At 38.2% G+C, this 17,237-nt stretch overlaps 1 protein-coding gene across 5 annotated transcripts in view; it reads left to right on the top strand.

Moving 5' to 3' along the window:
• The window catches only part of vir (VIR_N domain-containing protein), a 439,345-nt gene that overhangs the window by 137,056 nt on the left and 285,052 nt on the right, over window positions 1-17,237 (top strand). For all 5 annotated transcript variants that reach the window (XM_067142987.2, XM_067142988.2, XM_067142985.2 and 2 more), the window contains one exon: window positions 8,978-9,794. In XM_067142987.2, coding sequence (XP_066999088.2) covers window positions 8,978-9,794 — 817 coding nt within the window. The remainder of the gene's footprint in view (window positions 1-8,977; window positions 9,795-17,237) is intronic.

The raw sequence follows: 17,237 nt of genomic DNA, 5'->3' as shown, positions 1-17,237 counted from the left end.
TGATTCCCAGCATGTTAAAATAGGTAGTGATGGTAAGGGAGTATCAGTTGCTATTGTTCTGAATATCTGAACCCATGATGGAGCTTTTACAAATATTTTCTTAACAGACGACACTAACTTATCCAGTAATGGATAGCATGAACGAATAGTCTTTGCTATGCGACGGAGTCCATATGTGAGACATGTTAAGTGAATTAAATTAAGGAAAATACCTTTGGACGTCCCCGATTTAATCATGCAGCTAGCTGCATCCGTTACCATGAGGAGTACATTGTTCTATCTGATACCATTAGGCCACAACAATTTCATTGAATCACTGACAGACTGAGTTACTGTTGTGTTGTTAATGACCTCTAGCTGTCCTACATTAAGAAATATGGGTTAGTTGGTTGTTCTTTACTAAGGTTTCCAACTACTATATTAATTACAAAACGACCTTCAAAGTCCGTTGTTTTGTCAACACTAACTCACATGTATTGATTTCTGAAAGACTTCTGAATATTGGACATTACTTTCTCATAACACCGGCTGACGTAAGTTTTGCGTAAAGTGCTTTCATCTGGAATATTTTGTGAAGGAAATTTCTGAGTTTTGAATTGTTGAGCTTAAACAGAGGAATATCTGCTGCTAGAAAGGCCTGACATAGGTCCAAGGAAAACTGTTAGCCTACTCTCGAAACACCCCACAAGCTGATGTTTCCTAGCGACAGACTCCTCATCTTTGTGTTTATATGCTGTGATACTTGATACCATTTCTCACTACCTACTTTCTTCTTGCATACCTTACAATATAGTATTTTAGGATCTGTAGAAATAAATTCAGAAGAAGACTTGCCTTGGTAGCCTTTAAGCCTACCTGCACTACTTAATTTAGTTTTCGGCATGATGTACACTACGTGAATATTGAACAATATTATATACACACACTTAATACTTAGTCATATTCCACAACTCACACGTAATGCACTCAGCACTTTTAAGATGACTGGGCTAAACAAAATATCTAATCTAATATCTAATCAGCCACTACCAAAGCTGCGCCGTTACTATTGTGAAAGAATGATTTGCCATGTGAAGCCCTCACACTGTGATTCCCAACAGTGTTGTCAACTTCCATAAATATGAAGTCACTGCTCAGCCATGGAAAAATAACTAAATCCCTATAACAACAACAATCAATCAATTTTTTTGTAGCTAAATGTCTTCAAAAAGGTGCTAAAGTAGCTGGTTTAGCGTTAAGTAGCAAGATTGGCAATACTGTTCCTAAGCAAGTGTGGGGGAAACACCAGGATTGCATCATAGACACATAACATCTCGTTGTGCATATCAAGTATCGTTGGTGAGTCATGCTTCTCTGCTCGCTATCCTGCTGCTTCTTGTTGAAGTATATTTCCCACTCCTTCATACTGTGCATCTAAATGCTCATTTCATATCTGAATGAGCCCTATTATCCGTGAGTCATCGCCATCAATGACATTCCTTGCACTTGCAGAACATATTACACATTTGTAGGAAATGCCAGGGCATGCATTTATAAGCATAATTAAAATGATAATATCCTTTTAATATGCTATTTCAGGGCATAAAACCCAAAATATGATGCATCTATTTAAGAAGTCAAAATATGCAAAAAAAATTTTTCATAATAAAAGTAATCATATTCTGTTCAGATGTTAGTGATTTGTATAAATAATTTACCAGCATATTCATACAATGGTGGGAAAAATATATGCAATTGCATGAACTTCTGATCCCTAGTTATAAAGTGGCAAGAAAGAGGTTCAGACACCTACGATTCCATTGTGTACTTTTGACAGGCCCTGAAGGAAAATCCTCTTATGTGTTAGGCCTAGCAAGTCAGCAGGAGAGTATTGAGTACAGTTGCTTTCAATAAGAAAGAGAGAAAATTGTAAAGTATGATGACCGTAAGGCTGATGATATACGATGTTCTGAAAGGAAACCCCAAATAAAAAAGAGACCCAAATACCGAATTGGAACTATGAACATTCTATCATTAACTGGAAAGTTAGAAGAACTCCTAGACATGATGGATAGAAGAAAAATATCAATATTGGGATTGAGACCAAATGGAAAGGGTTTGGAAGTAGGACACTTCGTGGAGGTTATAAATTATACTGGAGTGGACAGGAGAAAGTAGCGAAAAATGGTGTTGGATTCATAACGAAAGGACTGATGCTACAGCTGATCTGCAAAAGTGATAGAATCATTAAAATGTTCATGAAACTGGAGAACACTAAGTACACCATCATACAAGTGTATGCCCCACAGACAGGCTGCAGTGAGGAAGACAAAGAGAAATTTCGGCAAGACCTGGAAGATACAGTTAATGAGGAAAATGTTATTATTATTGGAGATCTAAATGCGCAAGTTGGGGTAGACAGACTTGGGTACGAGAACATCATTGGTCCACATGGATTTGGACAAAGGAACCCAGAAGGAGAACAACTATTAGATCTGTGCAGAAGAAATGATCTTATAATCAAAAATACATTCTTCAAAAAAAGAGACAGTCACAGAATAACAAGGTACAGTTGGGATGGCCAGTATAGAACATTGATTGACTACGTAATCACGAATAAAGATGGTGGCAGGTACATCACAGATGTAAAGGTCATCCCTAGTGAAAGCTTGGACAGTGACCACAGATTGTTGGTAGTAGACTTCAAACATAAGGCAAATGAAACGCAGAAACTTATTGCGAAAAAACCAAGGGTTAAAACTTGGAAGTTGCAAGAAGTCCAAATAAAGGAAGAATACAAACTAAGGATTCAACAGAGTTTGCCGAAGTGTGAAGTAACCAGCGTTGATGAAGAATGGAAGGCCTTCAAAGACACCTTTGTGGGAGAAGCCAAAAACCTATGTGGAGTTACAAGTTCTATCAAAAGAAAAAAGGAGACACCATGGTGGAATGATAGTGAAAATAGCAGTGAAAGAAAGAAACCAAATAAAGAAGGCACTGGACAAGGAAAAACAAAAACAGGGACAAGAACGAAAAGAACAAGAAATACAAAGACTTCAAGGAGTATACAGGAACAAGAAACTTGCTGTAAAGAACATCGTAAGGGAAGAAAAAGAAAAGAAATGGAATGAGTTTGCAGACAAACTGGAAGAGGACAGTAGAGGAAATATGAAATTGCTATACAGAGTAGTGAAAAACAAGCGAAGGGATCAAGAGACCATAAAAGCAATAGAACGTGATGATGGAACTCTGGCACAAGAAGAGGGAGAAATTAAACAAGAACTCAAGATCTATTTCGAAAAGCTGCTGAATGGAGATACAGAAAACATAACAACGGATAGAGGAGAGCCAAGTCGAGGAACCACAACTGAACCACCAATTACATGGCTTGAGGTTGAAAATGCGCTCAAGAGCATGAAGAAAGGAAAGGCAGTGGGCATAGATGAACTAAGTGCAGATATGCTGAAAGCAGCGGGAATTCCAGGAATCCAATGGCTCTACAGACTGCTCAACAAGATATGGGAGGAAAATACTATTCCTGAGAACTGGAAGATGGGCATCATTGTACCTCTGTTCAAGAAAGGAAGCCGACGAAAATGTACTGATTACCGTGGTATCACACTACTGTCTCATGTCCTGAAAATATTGGAAAAAATAATAGAGACCAGAATCAGAGATATTGTTGAACCAATTTTGGAAGAAGAGCAGTATGGTTTCAGACCAGGAAGGTCAACTACAGACCTTATATTTGCAATTAGGATGCTAATGGAAAAATACTGGGAGAAGAACAAACCTTTATTTCTAATATTTTTGGACATAGAGAAAGCATACGATAGTATACCAAGGGAAAGAATTTAGCAATGCATGAAAGAACTTCAAGTGCGAGACAGCCTCATAGACAAAGTGAAAATGTTGTATAGTGGAAACAGAAGCTCTATTCAAGTAGGATGTGGTTTGTCGGACTGGTTTGAAACAAAGAGAGGAGTGCAGCAGGGCAGCTCATTGTCACCACTTCTATTTATTATTGTAATGGATGTAGTAATGAAATCTATTAAAAGGAAAGAACATGGAGATATCAAAGCCTTCACATTTGCAGATGATGTTGCGATCTGGAGTGACTCAGAAGAGGAATTGGGAGAGAGAATACAAAGCTGGAATGAGAAATTTAAGAAATATGGTTTAAACATCAACAAGACCAAGACGGTGGTGATGAAAGTGTATGGGGAAGGAGCAGAACCAATAGTCATGTTAAATGAAGCTCAACTGGACAGCGTTCCAGTTTTCAAATACTTGGGTAGCGTTATATCAAATGACAACCTAGCAAAACATGAGGTGAACAATCGAATCAATAAGGCAGCACAATTTTACCACCAGGTAAGACACCTGCTGTGGGATGAGCAAATACCCATGAAAACAAAAATGACATTGTACAAGTCCTATTATACACCAATTCTTACATACAGTCTCGAAACCACAACACTGACCAATAGAGATAATTCCAAACTTCAGGCAGCTGAAATGAAATTCCTACGCACTATGATCCAGAAAACCAGGAAAGACAAGATTAGGAATGAGAAAATTAGAGAAGAAGTAGGAATAGATGATTCTCTCCTCAATAAGATTCAGATATCAAGACTGAAGTGGTTTGGTCACATGAAGAGGATGTCAGTAAACAGAACTGCAAGGAAGGAATTTGACAGAAAGGTAGAAGGAAGACGACCTGTGGGAAGGCCACGAAGGAAATGGATAGATTTAGTTAAGAGCGATGTACTGCTGAGAGGTCATGATTGGGACAAGTTGGTGGAGGAAGAATGGTACAAGGACAGGATGAGATGGAGGAGGCTCATATACCACACCCGGGAAACTGGAGATGGTTTAGGATGATGATGATGACTTTTGACAGGATTTATCTGACTTCACTACGACAGTTATTGAAAATATTCTTTACAACATGTGTTTTTACTGTATCTGGAAAACAGTTTAGTGTTTTCAAAGAATTTGTAAATTGTTTATTTATTTATCATACAGTAACTTGAGTAACATGATCTACAATTTAAGTATTGCAAATGAGCAAAGAAGTCTGTTGAATCTCTATATATGGTGTATTAGAAAAGTGGAAAATTTGGACATATGTATGAATAAATTATCAATGCTGAACATCGAATGCATTCAACCAAGATAAAGCTAGGAAGGAAACTGCATTAATTAATTCTTGTCAAACTTAAAATGACAATTTGACTTTTTTATGGTGTTATTGTCTGTTCTTTGATTCCTCAGTCACATTTTGGGGAACCCAGTATATGCCACTTCTGGACCATAGCTTTGCATGATGTGAACTAGCCTGGTTCAGTCATTACTGTGTACTTCTGGGCAATTAAGTTCCTGAACAAGTTTGGTACTTTCATTATCGGGATTTGACTAGATCTGAGATAGTCTTCCCACATCTCCTTCCGCTAGTGAGTTAAGAGGTTCAGACATCAATAATTCAGTTATGTGTATTTGGCACGATATATCAGACTTCACTCTTCCACTTTATAACCATTACAAGAAAACACAGACATCATCTACATACATTAATAGAAATAACAGTAACTGTTATGTACAAGCCACTGTAAGTTCAGTTGCCAAATTTCCTTCTTCCACCAATACCTCGCCCAGTTTTTTACCTTGGGGACTTCAATAGCCTTCACGTTTCTGCAGAATATGACAAAAATGATTAAAATGGGAAGAAGCTGGGAGTATGGATGGATCAGGCACGGCTTTACCCAATGTATAATGCAAAAGACAAAAGAAATTACTTTATTCTGCTCGATGGCAGAAGGATACAAATAGAGACCTCTGTGTAACAACAGTTGATGCTGAATATATTCCTGTACCTTCATGCAAGGGCCAAAGGGCCAATGAGACCTTCCCTGTAGTTAGCATTGTCCGGCTATTTTAATCATCAGAATACAGATTCTGTCGATTAGATGAATTCATGAACCTTGGTGAAAGTGCAGCAATGCACATTGGATGGAATACTCCCACCAGGTTGAAGTTCACCTTTGCTGGATTTCACTCAAAATTGAGAACTATAGATGCTTTGCTGGAGCAGCTAAACCTATTATACCCTATGGGTGATTAAACAAATGAGCTATGAAGATAACAGACAGTATATCATGTTTTGAGCTGAATAAACAAAGAAAAGTGATTCTGTACAACTGAAAAGCTTGGCTTCTCTCACTCCATTCTTAAAGCAGGGTCACTTTTCAAGCAACTTCGAGGATGATCAACCCTGACACATAAGAACCCTATCTTAAAACCATCTTGAATATTAAACAGTGATCTTTCGAGGTCCCACAACAAGTGTCATAAATACAAGAGGATCTTCAAACAGTCGATGGTAAATGGGAAGAAAATTAGTGACTGTAACAGTGTCACTGTAAATCTGACAAGAATTACTGACATTACAAAATACTTCTATCACCTGACTCATGTTGGCAGTAATGTGTCAGTGTCCTAGAGAATTCCTCTCATGACAATGGTATATTACACTATGCAACAGGGGAAAAAACGTTTTTCACAAAAGTAGGTGTACTTTATGTATTTCTGCCTACTGAATTCAACAATGACACTGAAAATATTGTATCACCCACAGTTTTGACACAAAACGTGTACTTTGTTAATAATGATATCACATATTGAAGTAGTACATATATGTGTGGCACCCGAATCATGCTGAACTAGAATACAAGTTTAAACCAACAACATATTGAACTATTGAAGAATGTGGTAAAAACATGCACTAACGTAATTCATTCCGTGCTTTCTTAGTTGTCCTGGCGTGGCCCCTGCTTTTCCTCTTATGGGATATTTCTGTGTGCTCACGGTGAAGCATCCAGCAGTAGTCGCCCATCATCCGAACATCCCAAGTTCCCTGGTATCGTCGTTCCATGTCCTTTATATCCTGATGGAACCTTTCACCCTGTTCCTCACTTACAGCACCCAGGTTTGGAGGAAAAAAGTCAAGGTGAGAATGTAAAAAATGTAACTTCAAACTCATTGAGCATCCCAGCATTTTCAACTTCGTCAGCATGTTCTCCACTATGTCAACATACTCTGGGCTGTGATTGTTTCCCAGGAAATTTTGAACCACACACTTAAAGGCAGTCCAGGCTTCTTGCTCCACGGCATTCATTGAATTAAGGAAATCTTCATCTAACATTACTTTCCAAATATCGGGACCATCGAACACACCCTCCTTCAACTTAGCATCTGACAGGTTGGGGAACTTGTTACATAGATATTTGAAACAGTTGCCACACCTAGGTAATGCTTTGACAAACTGCTTCATTATGCCCAGTTTGAGGTGCAGAGGTGGCAAGAGTATACTGTCTCTTTCTGCTAGAGGGTCACATTTGATGTTTTTGTCCCCTGAAACCAATTCCAACCTTCGGGGCCACTGCGTTTGCTCCCAGTGTTTGTCACGAGCACGACTGTCTCATTTACAGATGAAACAAGGAACCTTGGTATATCCGGTCTGTTGTCCTAGAAGCATACTCAACACTTTCAAATTGCCACACACCATCCAATTGTGATTCTCATAATGAATGGTACTAAGAAGCACCTTCATGTTGTCGTATGTTTCCTTCAGGTGCACAGAATGGCCGACAGGTATTGAGGCATGCATGTTTACCATTGTGCAGCAGAACTGCCTTCAGGCTTCTTTTAGATGAATCAATGAACAGTCTCCAGTCACCGGATGCATACGGAATGTTGAACTGACCCATCAAATCTCCTACATCACTGCAGTACACTAACACGTCATTTTGAGAAAAATATTGCATGAATATCAAGTCCCTATTTCTATAAAATGTAACGGACGTTCCAGGTGCTAAGAAATGTCTTTCACGTAGTCTTGACTCTAGGAGCTCTGCTTTATCTTTTGACAGTCCCAGATCACGGACTAAATCATTTAGATCCGGCTGAGTGAACAGAAGGGGGGCCTCATCTGTGCCTACTTCAAAGTCAGTATCATCCGTCTCCTGCATGGCATCCATGTCATCACTGTCATCCGTATCTAATGTCGGCAGAGGCTGTGGTATAGGTAAATCCGGGCCATATGGAATAGGATGAATAGCTGAGCGAATGTTGTTTGGATACTCAATTGTCTTCTTATTTTTCTTGTTGAAACCAGTTACCTTATAAGAGCAGAAGTAGCAGTTGTCGGTATGATCCTGTTGCTTTCGCCAGACCATAGGGATCCCAAATAGTAATGACTTCTTCTTTCCTGCCACCCACCATCATAAATTTTCTACACACACAATGCACACGACCTGTGGAGCCCATGGTTTATCGATGTCGCCGAGTTTCACTCCAAAATAGGCATGACCTTTTTCACGAAAGTAGTAATGTTTCTTCGGTTCATTTTCACCACAAGTTCACCACATATATAACAATAACTGTTAAAAGAGTTTACACAACCTTGGGTAGACATTCTGCACTAAGACTAACATGTACTTCCTTCCACAAACACAACACAGCGACGGAAAGGCAGCGTCATTTGCAACGTGACAGTTCGCTACACGCCACTAGGATCGCAAGTGTTGAACAGTTGAAAGCGATGTAATGCTTCTGAGCTTCATATGGTGTTTTCATGTCTATTATAATAAACACTAAAACCCCATATGAAGCTCAGAATATCAATCAGAATATTATTATAATACCATTAAATTGCATTACCATTAATTACAAATTTATGCGATTTGTGCAAAAACTGTGGGTGATACGATGTTTTCAGTATCACTTTCGAATTCAGGAGGTCAAAATACATAAAGAACGCCTACATTTTTCAAAAAAAGTTTTTGTGACCTTAAAATTTGTTACATAGTGTTATGTATATTATTTATTTCTGTGCAGTAATATCACTTTGAGGATGTTTCAAAGTTGTTTACTTCATAGAAGTGCTAAATGTAATGGAATTCTTGGTTCTGATATGATCTTTATTTTTACTTTCCAGCCTGTCATTCATCCACCACAGCATGTGCCCTCTGAGCCATATGAAGCGCCAAAGGACCCTCGACCTATTCCTTCGTATGAAGGAGAACCACTTCCATGGGAGAACCGAGACACAGTTGAGGAAAAACTTCCTTGGGAAAGAGACAGGGTCAAAGAACGAGATCGGGATCGTGATAGAGAGAGAGACAGGGAAAGGGATAGACATCGTGATAGGGAACGAGATCGTGACAGAGATAGGAGTAGTAGGGAGCGAGACCGTGAACGGGAACACAGCAGTAGAGAGAGGGATCGTGAACGGGATAGGGATAGAGACTTCAGGGACAGAGACAGATCTAGAAGAGAGGATAGGGAAAGGGATCGAGGGCGTGAACGTAGCAGTAGCAGTGTGCGGGAGTATCGTGAAGTGTCACGTGAAAGAGATTGGGAACGAGGTCAGGGACAGGCAGGACGATGGAACGACAGAACACCTGAGCCACCACCTCCTATCCCCACTTTGGAGCAAGTGGGTCCTCCGCCATCTCATCATCATCATCATCATGAAGGAGTGTCTGTACCTGGCGGAGGAGTCCACGGCCGGCACATGCTACCACGTGATCGTAGAGGTCCTCCTCCACATCAGTGGGATCCAGATGAACAAGGCAGGAAGCGGCCACGCTCTCCTCCACCTCCTCCCCCACTGCTGATACAACGTTCTCCAAAGAGACCACACACACCTACGCCTCCTCAGCAGCTGCCAGAAGAGAAACAGCCTCCGGTGAGATGGCCCTCTCCCACTGTCTCTCCTCCCACTAGAAGTGAGATTACAGAAGTGAAAAAAGGTACTGTCCATCTTGTTCAAGACTATGACAGAAAACAGTTAGTATCTTTTGTGACTTTCAGATTCTTCTGGATAGGTTGATTTCATATAAATGGTGTAGGGTCAGCTCCTCTGGCATGCATGATAATTTCTGAGTGTGCAGATGTGTAACGTAAGGAATAATCCATCAGTGAAATATATTATTATGTGTGGTGGATTCTGTTAGTGTAACTATTTGCAACAGAACTGGTTATAACAAATCATGAATATTCTTTCTGTTTATTAACTTCTTGTGAAGTGTACATTGAAGGATGATGTGCATTTAAGTATTAGGCATGAAAAGTGCATATATGATGAACTGCATTGAGCATTTCACTTTACGGAGTAAAATATATAGCTTTTTGATGCAAAATGCAACAAGTTCAGTTTGATGGTGAAGATACATAGATTTGTGTAATGTGAAAAGTTCATGCTTGCTGTGGTGCAGCTGTGTAAAATGTAGTATGTTCAGTGTTTGGTAACATACCCCATTTTGAACCAAAATAAGCCCCATTTATTCATATTTAGAATCTATTATGATGATTTAAGATATCTTAAACATTCCCCTTGGTGTGTTATGCGACATTTCCATATGTGTAACTTTCATGTAATCAGTGAATAGTCAAAAAGTCTTTGTGTTCAACCATTGCCATTTTACAAGTAGTTTTAATTGAAGCTCAAGAGAAAAGATTAAGGTAGAGAAAAGGGGGAAGCCTCTCTACCCCACACTAATTAATAGCTTCCCTGTCGTTCTTTTTTAAATGTTTGTTCTTTGGCAGTCAATCTGGTGTTGTTAGGAGTACAGGTCAGTAGCATTATAAATATATGGTCCAAGTCTTTGAAGAGTGTTTTGGAGTAGTTTTAGACACGGATCCTTTCTTGAAGAAAGGTAAAATTATTCAGTGAAGCACATGAAATGTTGAAACATCCATGAATGTGATAAAGAAACATGAAATTGGATGGCTAAAATCTGGAAAGAAGATCTAGTCCTCTTTTAATTTGTCTATAAGTCTGAGTACTGTTGAGGAGAATATTACTGTTCATGAGGAATTCTCTCCTTGAGACAAACAATGGAAGTAAAAGTAACTTCATTAAAAGTTTAAACATTGTTGTCAGTGTTGTGAATATTAAAAACCAAGTTACTGTTATGGGGGAGAAATCTTGTTAATTGTTCACATTGATGAATCGTAGATAGTTGCTAAGTAAAAATCAACCTAGTGTTATGACCAGCGCAAATTTATCTAAGTGCTTGATGATGATTAATACCTTTTAGACATAGGAATTGATCGGCAGGAGAAGTCAAAATCATGTTCACAGTGCAATAAGGCAGAGAGATACTCTGAAGATTATTATGATTAGATGCATTCAGGAAGTTTTGAAATATGGCAACTAACAATGTGAAATGAAAGCTAGAGAAATTGGAACTTTCTGTTTTGATTTGGTTTTGAAGTTGCTTAGCAATAGTGTAATTAGTTAACCGTCATATGCACATGCACTTAATCCCGTACAATTTACTTTGACAAGGACAAAAATAATTACTTTGTAAACTAATGTTTTGGAGAACTTTTCCATACCGTAGTTGGAACTGTAACACAAACAATAAGTTCTTTCATTACCAAGTGGGCTTTCTTTATACTGGTAAACAGTTGTAAAGTAGACAAACACTATTGGGAGAATGATAAACTGATATAAGCTGTGATTGACAGCTTCGTCATATATGTAGACATCACTCAAATGAAGAAATTTTCTCATGTGAGTCTTGAGTGTGCTCATCCTCTGCTGGATGGTGAGTGCTGGTTTGTTGTGGTATGTTAAGGTGGGTTTTTATTGGGTGTGTTGTTATTTTAATATTTTGTTTACTCCTTAACTCTCTTCACGGCATCTCAAGGTCTACTTGAAGTAGTAGTGACATTCATTCATTTCCTTCTTTCTTTCTTTCTTTCTTTCTTTCTTTCTTTATTTATTTATTTATTTATTTATTTATTTATTTTGACTTTCCCCAACTGGAAATTGCCTCTGAGGACAAAGTATACCAAAAAACAAGATGAATATTAAAAGTATATATTTTTATTACATTTGCTGCTGCCTTTCTGTTCATTAATCTCGTGTCTTAATCATATGTTCTCTTTGTTGTGCGCTCTTAATACACAACTTATGTATTTCCTTTTTGCCACCTGAAGTATTTTCTTTAATGTGTGTTGTAATTTTTTTTATATATTCTACACAGATTTCAACTCCTCAGCAGTTTAGCTACTGTTTTGGCTGTAGTAGTTTGAATTTATTTCAAATTTGTAGTTGCCGTTCTGATATATATTCTCTGATTAGTGTACAGTTAGTATAAAGGATGTGGGAGCATACATTTTAATTTTCTGCCAGTGCAGTGGGTGCTACCTTCATTTTCATAGAATATTGAAATATTCCCAACCTTTTTCTTACTACAAAGTTCTATGATTTTATAGTTGTTGCCAGTACCTAGATGTACTGGGATTTTCCTGTGGCTTGTGGAGAGTTGAATAAATGTGAAGCATAATGTTTTCAGAAATGCAGGTACATGTAAATTCAATGTGGAAGTGAGAAAGCTCATCCACTAAAATAACTCTATTCCTTACAAATTCATTGTTTGATAAGTTTTAAAGACTAAATCTTGGTCATTTGCTAATTCAGAAACATCCATTACATATGGAATTTGCTAAATAAGGGAACTTTAAATTTACATTTACGATAAGGTTCTTTCCTCCTTAACATATTACCATATTATACTAAGCTAGTTTTTCTTGTTACTTGATGGATTTCCATTCTCATGTTCCTTATTCTTTGCATGGTCATTTTCTCATATAATATACGAGCAACTCGGCCTGGCCTCTCAAGAGAGCAATTTTGAATTCAGTTTTCCTTCTGGTGCATGTTAGACTTTCTCCAAGGCCCTTGCGGCTGTCTTCGTAATAATTCGTTGCCTTCTTCCCATGTGATACTGAAATATTCTTGTCTTTCACTAAGATGGCAATATCTCCTAAACCATTCATGAAAATAATATGCTTATTACAAGTAATCATGTTCATATTGGTCCGTATTGACTACGTAACTTGAGGGAAAAATATAGATCAACCACCTAATCAGTACACAATATTATTATTATAAAAAAGATTAAGTTATTTACCAAACAAAAGTGGACATTTTTGGCTCTTGGAGCCATCATCAGTACACAAACTACATTCATGATCTTTCTTTTAAATGTGTTTATGTGCTATTAATTGCTTTGTGTGAGGCCAGCATTTGGGAGATAGTGGGTTCGAGCCCCATTGTCGGCAGTCCTGAAGATGGTTTTCCGTGGTATCCCATTTTAACACCAGGCAAATGCTGGGGCTGTACCTTAATTAAGGCCACGGCCCTTCCTTCCCACTCCTAGCCCTTTCCTATCTGTTTGTCGCCATAAGACCTATCTGTGTCGGTGTGACGTAAGGTAACTTGTAAAATTACTTTTGTGTGACTAATAATCTTTTTAGATAATAATGTTGTGTGTTTATTAGGTGGTTGATATATATACATTTTTTTTTTTCCTCAAACCATAAATTCACAAATACTGATCAAGATATGAAAATCTTAAAAATGGTTGATAAGGGCTCTCTGCTCAATATCTTTGAAAATTGTTTCATCCACCTGGTTCAGTACTTTAATCCTAATTTCAACCTTTATAAGATATTAGAAAAATCAAACTCTTTATTTGATCTATTAATTCCTATTTTCAATAAAAAGAAATTTACTCTAAACCCCCGTGTTTATTTTTCTCCAAATTCCCTCCAGCAGTCACCTGCCCTTTCACATCCCTTAGCCCCACCTTAGGCTACACTATACCTCCCTTCTCTTTCTACTCCCATCTACAACTGAGTTCTATTCTATTTCGTTCTTTTGCTCTTTCAACCTTTTCAAAGATCCATATTGAAAACAAACAAATATCTGAACACTTTCCCATCAACATTATTCTGTTCACACTTATTTGAAGAAGATTCTCCAAGTGTTAATATTATAAGTGGTTAACCTAGTCTTTTAAGAAGTGCATTCTTCAAATTAGAAGGAAACATTGAGAATAATTCAAACTTACACTAGAATAAATATGATCATAGTGAGTGTTTATCATTCAACTCTTTACTTGTCATGCACCAGATGTCAACAACACACTCTTATTTTATAAATTTTATCTGTTATAATGTATGTTTGCCTTAACTTTATGATTTTGAGTGATGGTCTCTAGCAAGACCAAAACTAGTTTCAAATATATGTAACATTTTTAGGTTACAGTAAATGAGTATTGAATACGTGGAAACCTTTTATCTCTTGTTTTACATTATACGCTATTGTTATGCGAAAGATGTAGTAACATTTTTATTGCATTGGCACTACTGAAATGTAGGGCGAGATAGTGATCAAAACTAGAAAGAAGGAGAGACCTACAAGAGACTGGTCAAAACTAGAAAGAAGGAGAGACCTACAAGAGGGATAATGCTTGGAGGAGAACAGCTTAGGAAGGTAGAGAGTTTCAAATACCTGTGAAGTATCATATAGGAAAGTGGAAGAAATGATAACTAAATAATTGAACGTGGAAGACAAACAGGAGCGTTCCTGAAAAGTATCAGAAGCCTGATTCGGAGCAAGGATGTCCCTCAGAAAAGCAAAAGAGTGGTACACAGGACGTACTATGTACCTGTTCTGACATATGCAGCAGAAACTCTGATAATGAGGCAGAGGGCTGTGACTAGGATGCAGGCAAGTGAAATGAAATTTCTGAGAAGCAAGATAGGAGTGACAAGAATGGATAAGATGAGAAATGGGAAGGTTAGAGATATAGTAAAAGAAGAGCCACTACAGAACAGGATAGAGGCTTCTAGACTTAGATGGTATGGACACATGAAGAGAATGACAGAGGAAAGAATACCCAGGAGGATGCACAAAATGGAGGTAACAGGAAAATGACCAAGATGAAGAACAAGAGACAGGTGGATAAAAGGAGTGGAAGAGTGTGTTCAGAGAAGAAGAGACGACTGAGCAAAAGTGAAAAGGGAGGAATGGTGGAAATACAAGAGGAGATGGAAAGGCTTATGTTCCAAGCAGACCTGGCCAACAGCTGGAATCTGCAGATGATGATGATGATGATGATGATGATGACGCCGACTATGAATTAATGCCACTAATTTTCTTTTTGACCATCTGTTTAACGTTACACTAACACTTTGAAAGGTTTTGGTGACTGAAGAATGGGAAAGAGATAGGATTATGAAGTTAGCGGCTGGGGCCTTAATTAAGGTACAGCCCCTGAATTTGCCTGGCATGAAAATGGGAAACGACGGTAAACCCATTTTCAAGGCTGTCAACAGTGTGATTTGAACTCACTATCTCCCGAATGCAGCCACCAGTTATTTAGTTAAGATGTAAAATAAATTGGGAAACCTGGATACTGCTAGTAGGCGGCATGCTTGCAGTGGAGGATCAATAATTTTATTATTAATTATTCTATTTATTGTTCAGATTGAATAAGTAGTTGTTTTTTCCAAGACAATGTTAGTGTAGTATCTGGCAAGCACTTATCTCACTTTAGAGTAAATATTTGGTTGCAAGTTGTTATGAAGTCAAAGAAATATAACCTTCTTAACATTCCCATGGAAAACCTGCATTAGGAAGGACCTGGATAGTATCTGTGCTGAAGAAAAGAGAGTACAAGATCGATGTGACTGGAGGAGAATTACCAGAAAAGCCGACCACACCTCAGTGGGATAAGGCAAAGAAGGAGGTCCCCATTCGACGGACGAATCACCATGAGCAACGGCATATACACTTTCTCTATATGATCCCCCTGTGGGTGACGGCGGTAGAATAACTCCCAGGATATCCCCTGTGTGTCGTAAAAAGCAACTAACTGACAAGGGGAGCCCCAGGGGCTCTTAAGTTGGGAGTGTGGGTTGACGATCATGGGGCCCTTAGCAGAGTCCTGACATTGCTCCACTTACTTGTGTTAGGCTTCTCGCTTTCATCTATCCTATCTGACCTCCCTTGGTCAACTATTGTTCTTTTCTGACCCCGCTGGTACTACATATGGAGGCCTAGGCAGTCTTTCATTTTTATGCCCTTCGTGACCCTTGTCTTTCTTTGGCCGATACCTTCATTTTTTGGAAGTGTTGGATCTCTTCCATGTTTTTCCTCTGATTAGTGTTAATAGAGGATGGTTGCCTAGTTGTACTTCCTCTTAAAACAATAATCACCACTACCACCACCACACACACTATATGAGCACCATAGAGAGGTTCGGAACTGAAAAAAATGCTTTTGGCCCGCACTCTAGTGATTAGTAATTGTGTACCACCACGTCTAATTCCCCACCGGCCAACATTTAGATTGTTATAAAGGAAATTTGTACCTATGGAATTTGAACCAGAAAAACACGGAAGGGCAGCATCTAGAAATAACACCATAACGACCATGGCTACCAAGCAAGTCATATAGTTAGTGGGAAAAACTTGCTAGCTCAGTAAGTCATCAATAATTCTGTGATAACTGGACAGAAAGTGTGATTTTTTAAATATACACATAATTGCATTATAATAACTTATCTTTCGTACAGCATCATACAGATGCAGATTAATCACAATGTGTAGCCATCTTGATTCTTATGACCGAGTCCTGGATAGGAACAGAGTCCCTGATAAGAACTTCAACTGCTGCCCCATCTTCAGCATAGCTAAACTAGTGAATATTCCTCCAGATTGCATATAAACGAAAGTCGTAGTACATGTTTTTCAACCCAACTTCTGGATAAATGTGCAATCTGCCACGTAAATTTTAACTATACAGTCATCTGGCTGTCGTAGTACAGGCCCTAAGGTTGATATTTTTACTGCAAACTATAACACAGAAATGCTTATTGTGGGCTTCTTGTTTCAGATGATCTTCCATTGAAATTTGGTGGGTTTGTTGCTAGTTTCAGCAATATAAGCCAATAAAACACTTGGATGGCAATTTTTTCTTCAACTTCCTTCACTAATGTCACCATTGCTTGGCTCTCCTTTGTAATAGATTGTTTTATACACCTAAACTTTCCGAGATAAGTGCTCTATACAACTGTGAAAAACTCATCTAAATCCTTTCAGTGGTTCTTGAGATTAGCTTGCACAAACAGGGACACACTCCTATTTTATTTCACCAAACTTTGTTTCATAATATGCATAGATTGACCTTAAATCGTTTGTTAACCTGAAATAATGTCAGTGAAATCACCTGTACTACCAGAAAAAGAAAATACAACATTATTGAGCCAATAACTCCTTGATAAAAATGAGACATCAACAGAGAGTAATTGACAAGAGAGAATAAAATAGGGTAATAGAAGATGGTACAATCAACGAAGAGATGAAAGTTAAGGTCTACATCATGTACTTCA

This window comes from Anabrus simplex, chromosome 3 (genome assembly GCF_040414725.1).
Source record: "Anabrus simplex isolate iqAnaSimp1 chromosome 3, ASM4041472v1, whole genome shotgun sequence".
Lineage (NCBI taxonomy): Eukaryota > Metazoa > Arthropoda > Insecta > Orthoptera > Tettigoniidae > Anabrus > Anabrus simplex.
The sequence above is the reverse complement of the archived record's forward strand: the minus strand, read 5'-3'. Positions and strand labels throughout refer to the sequence as shown.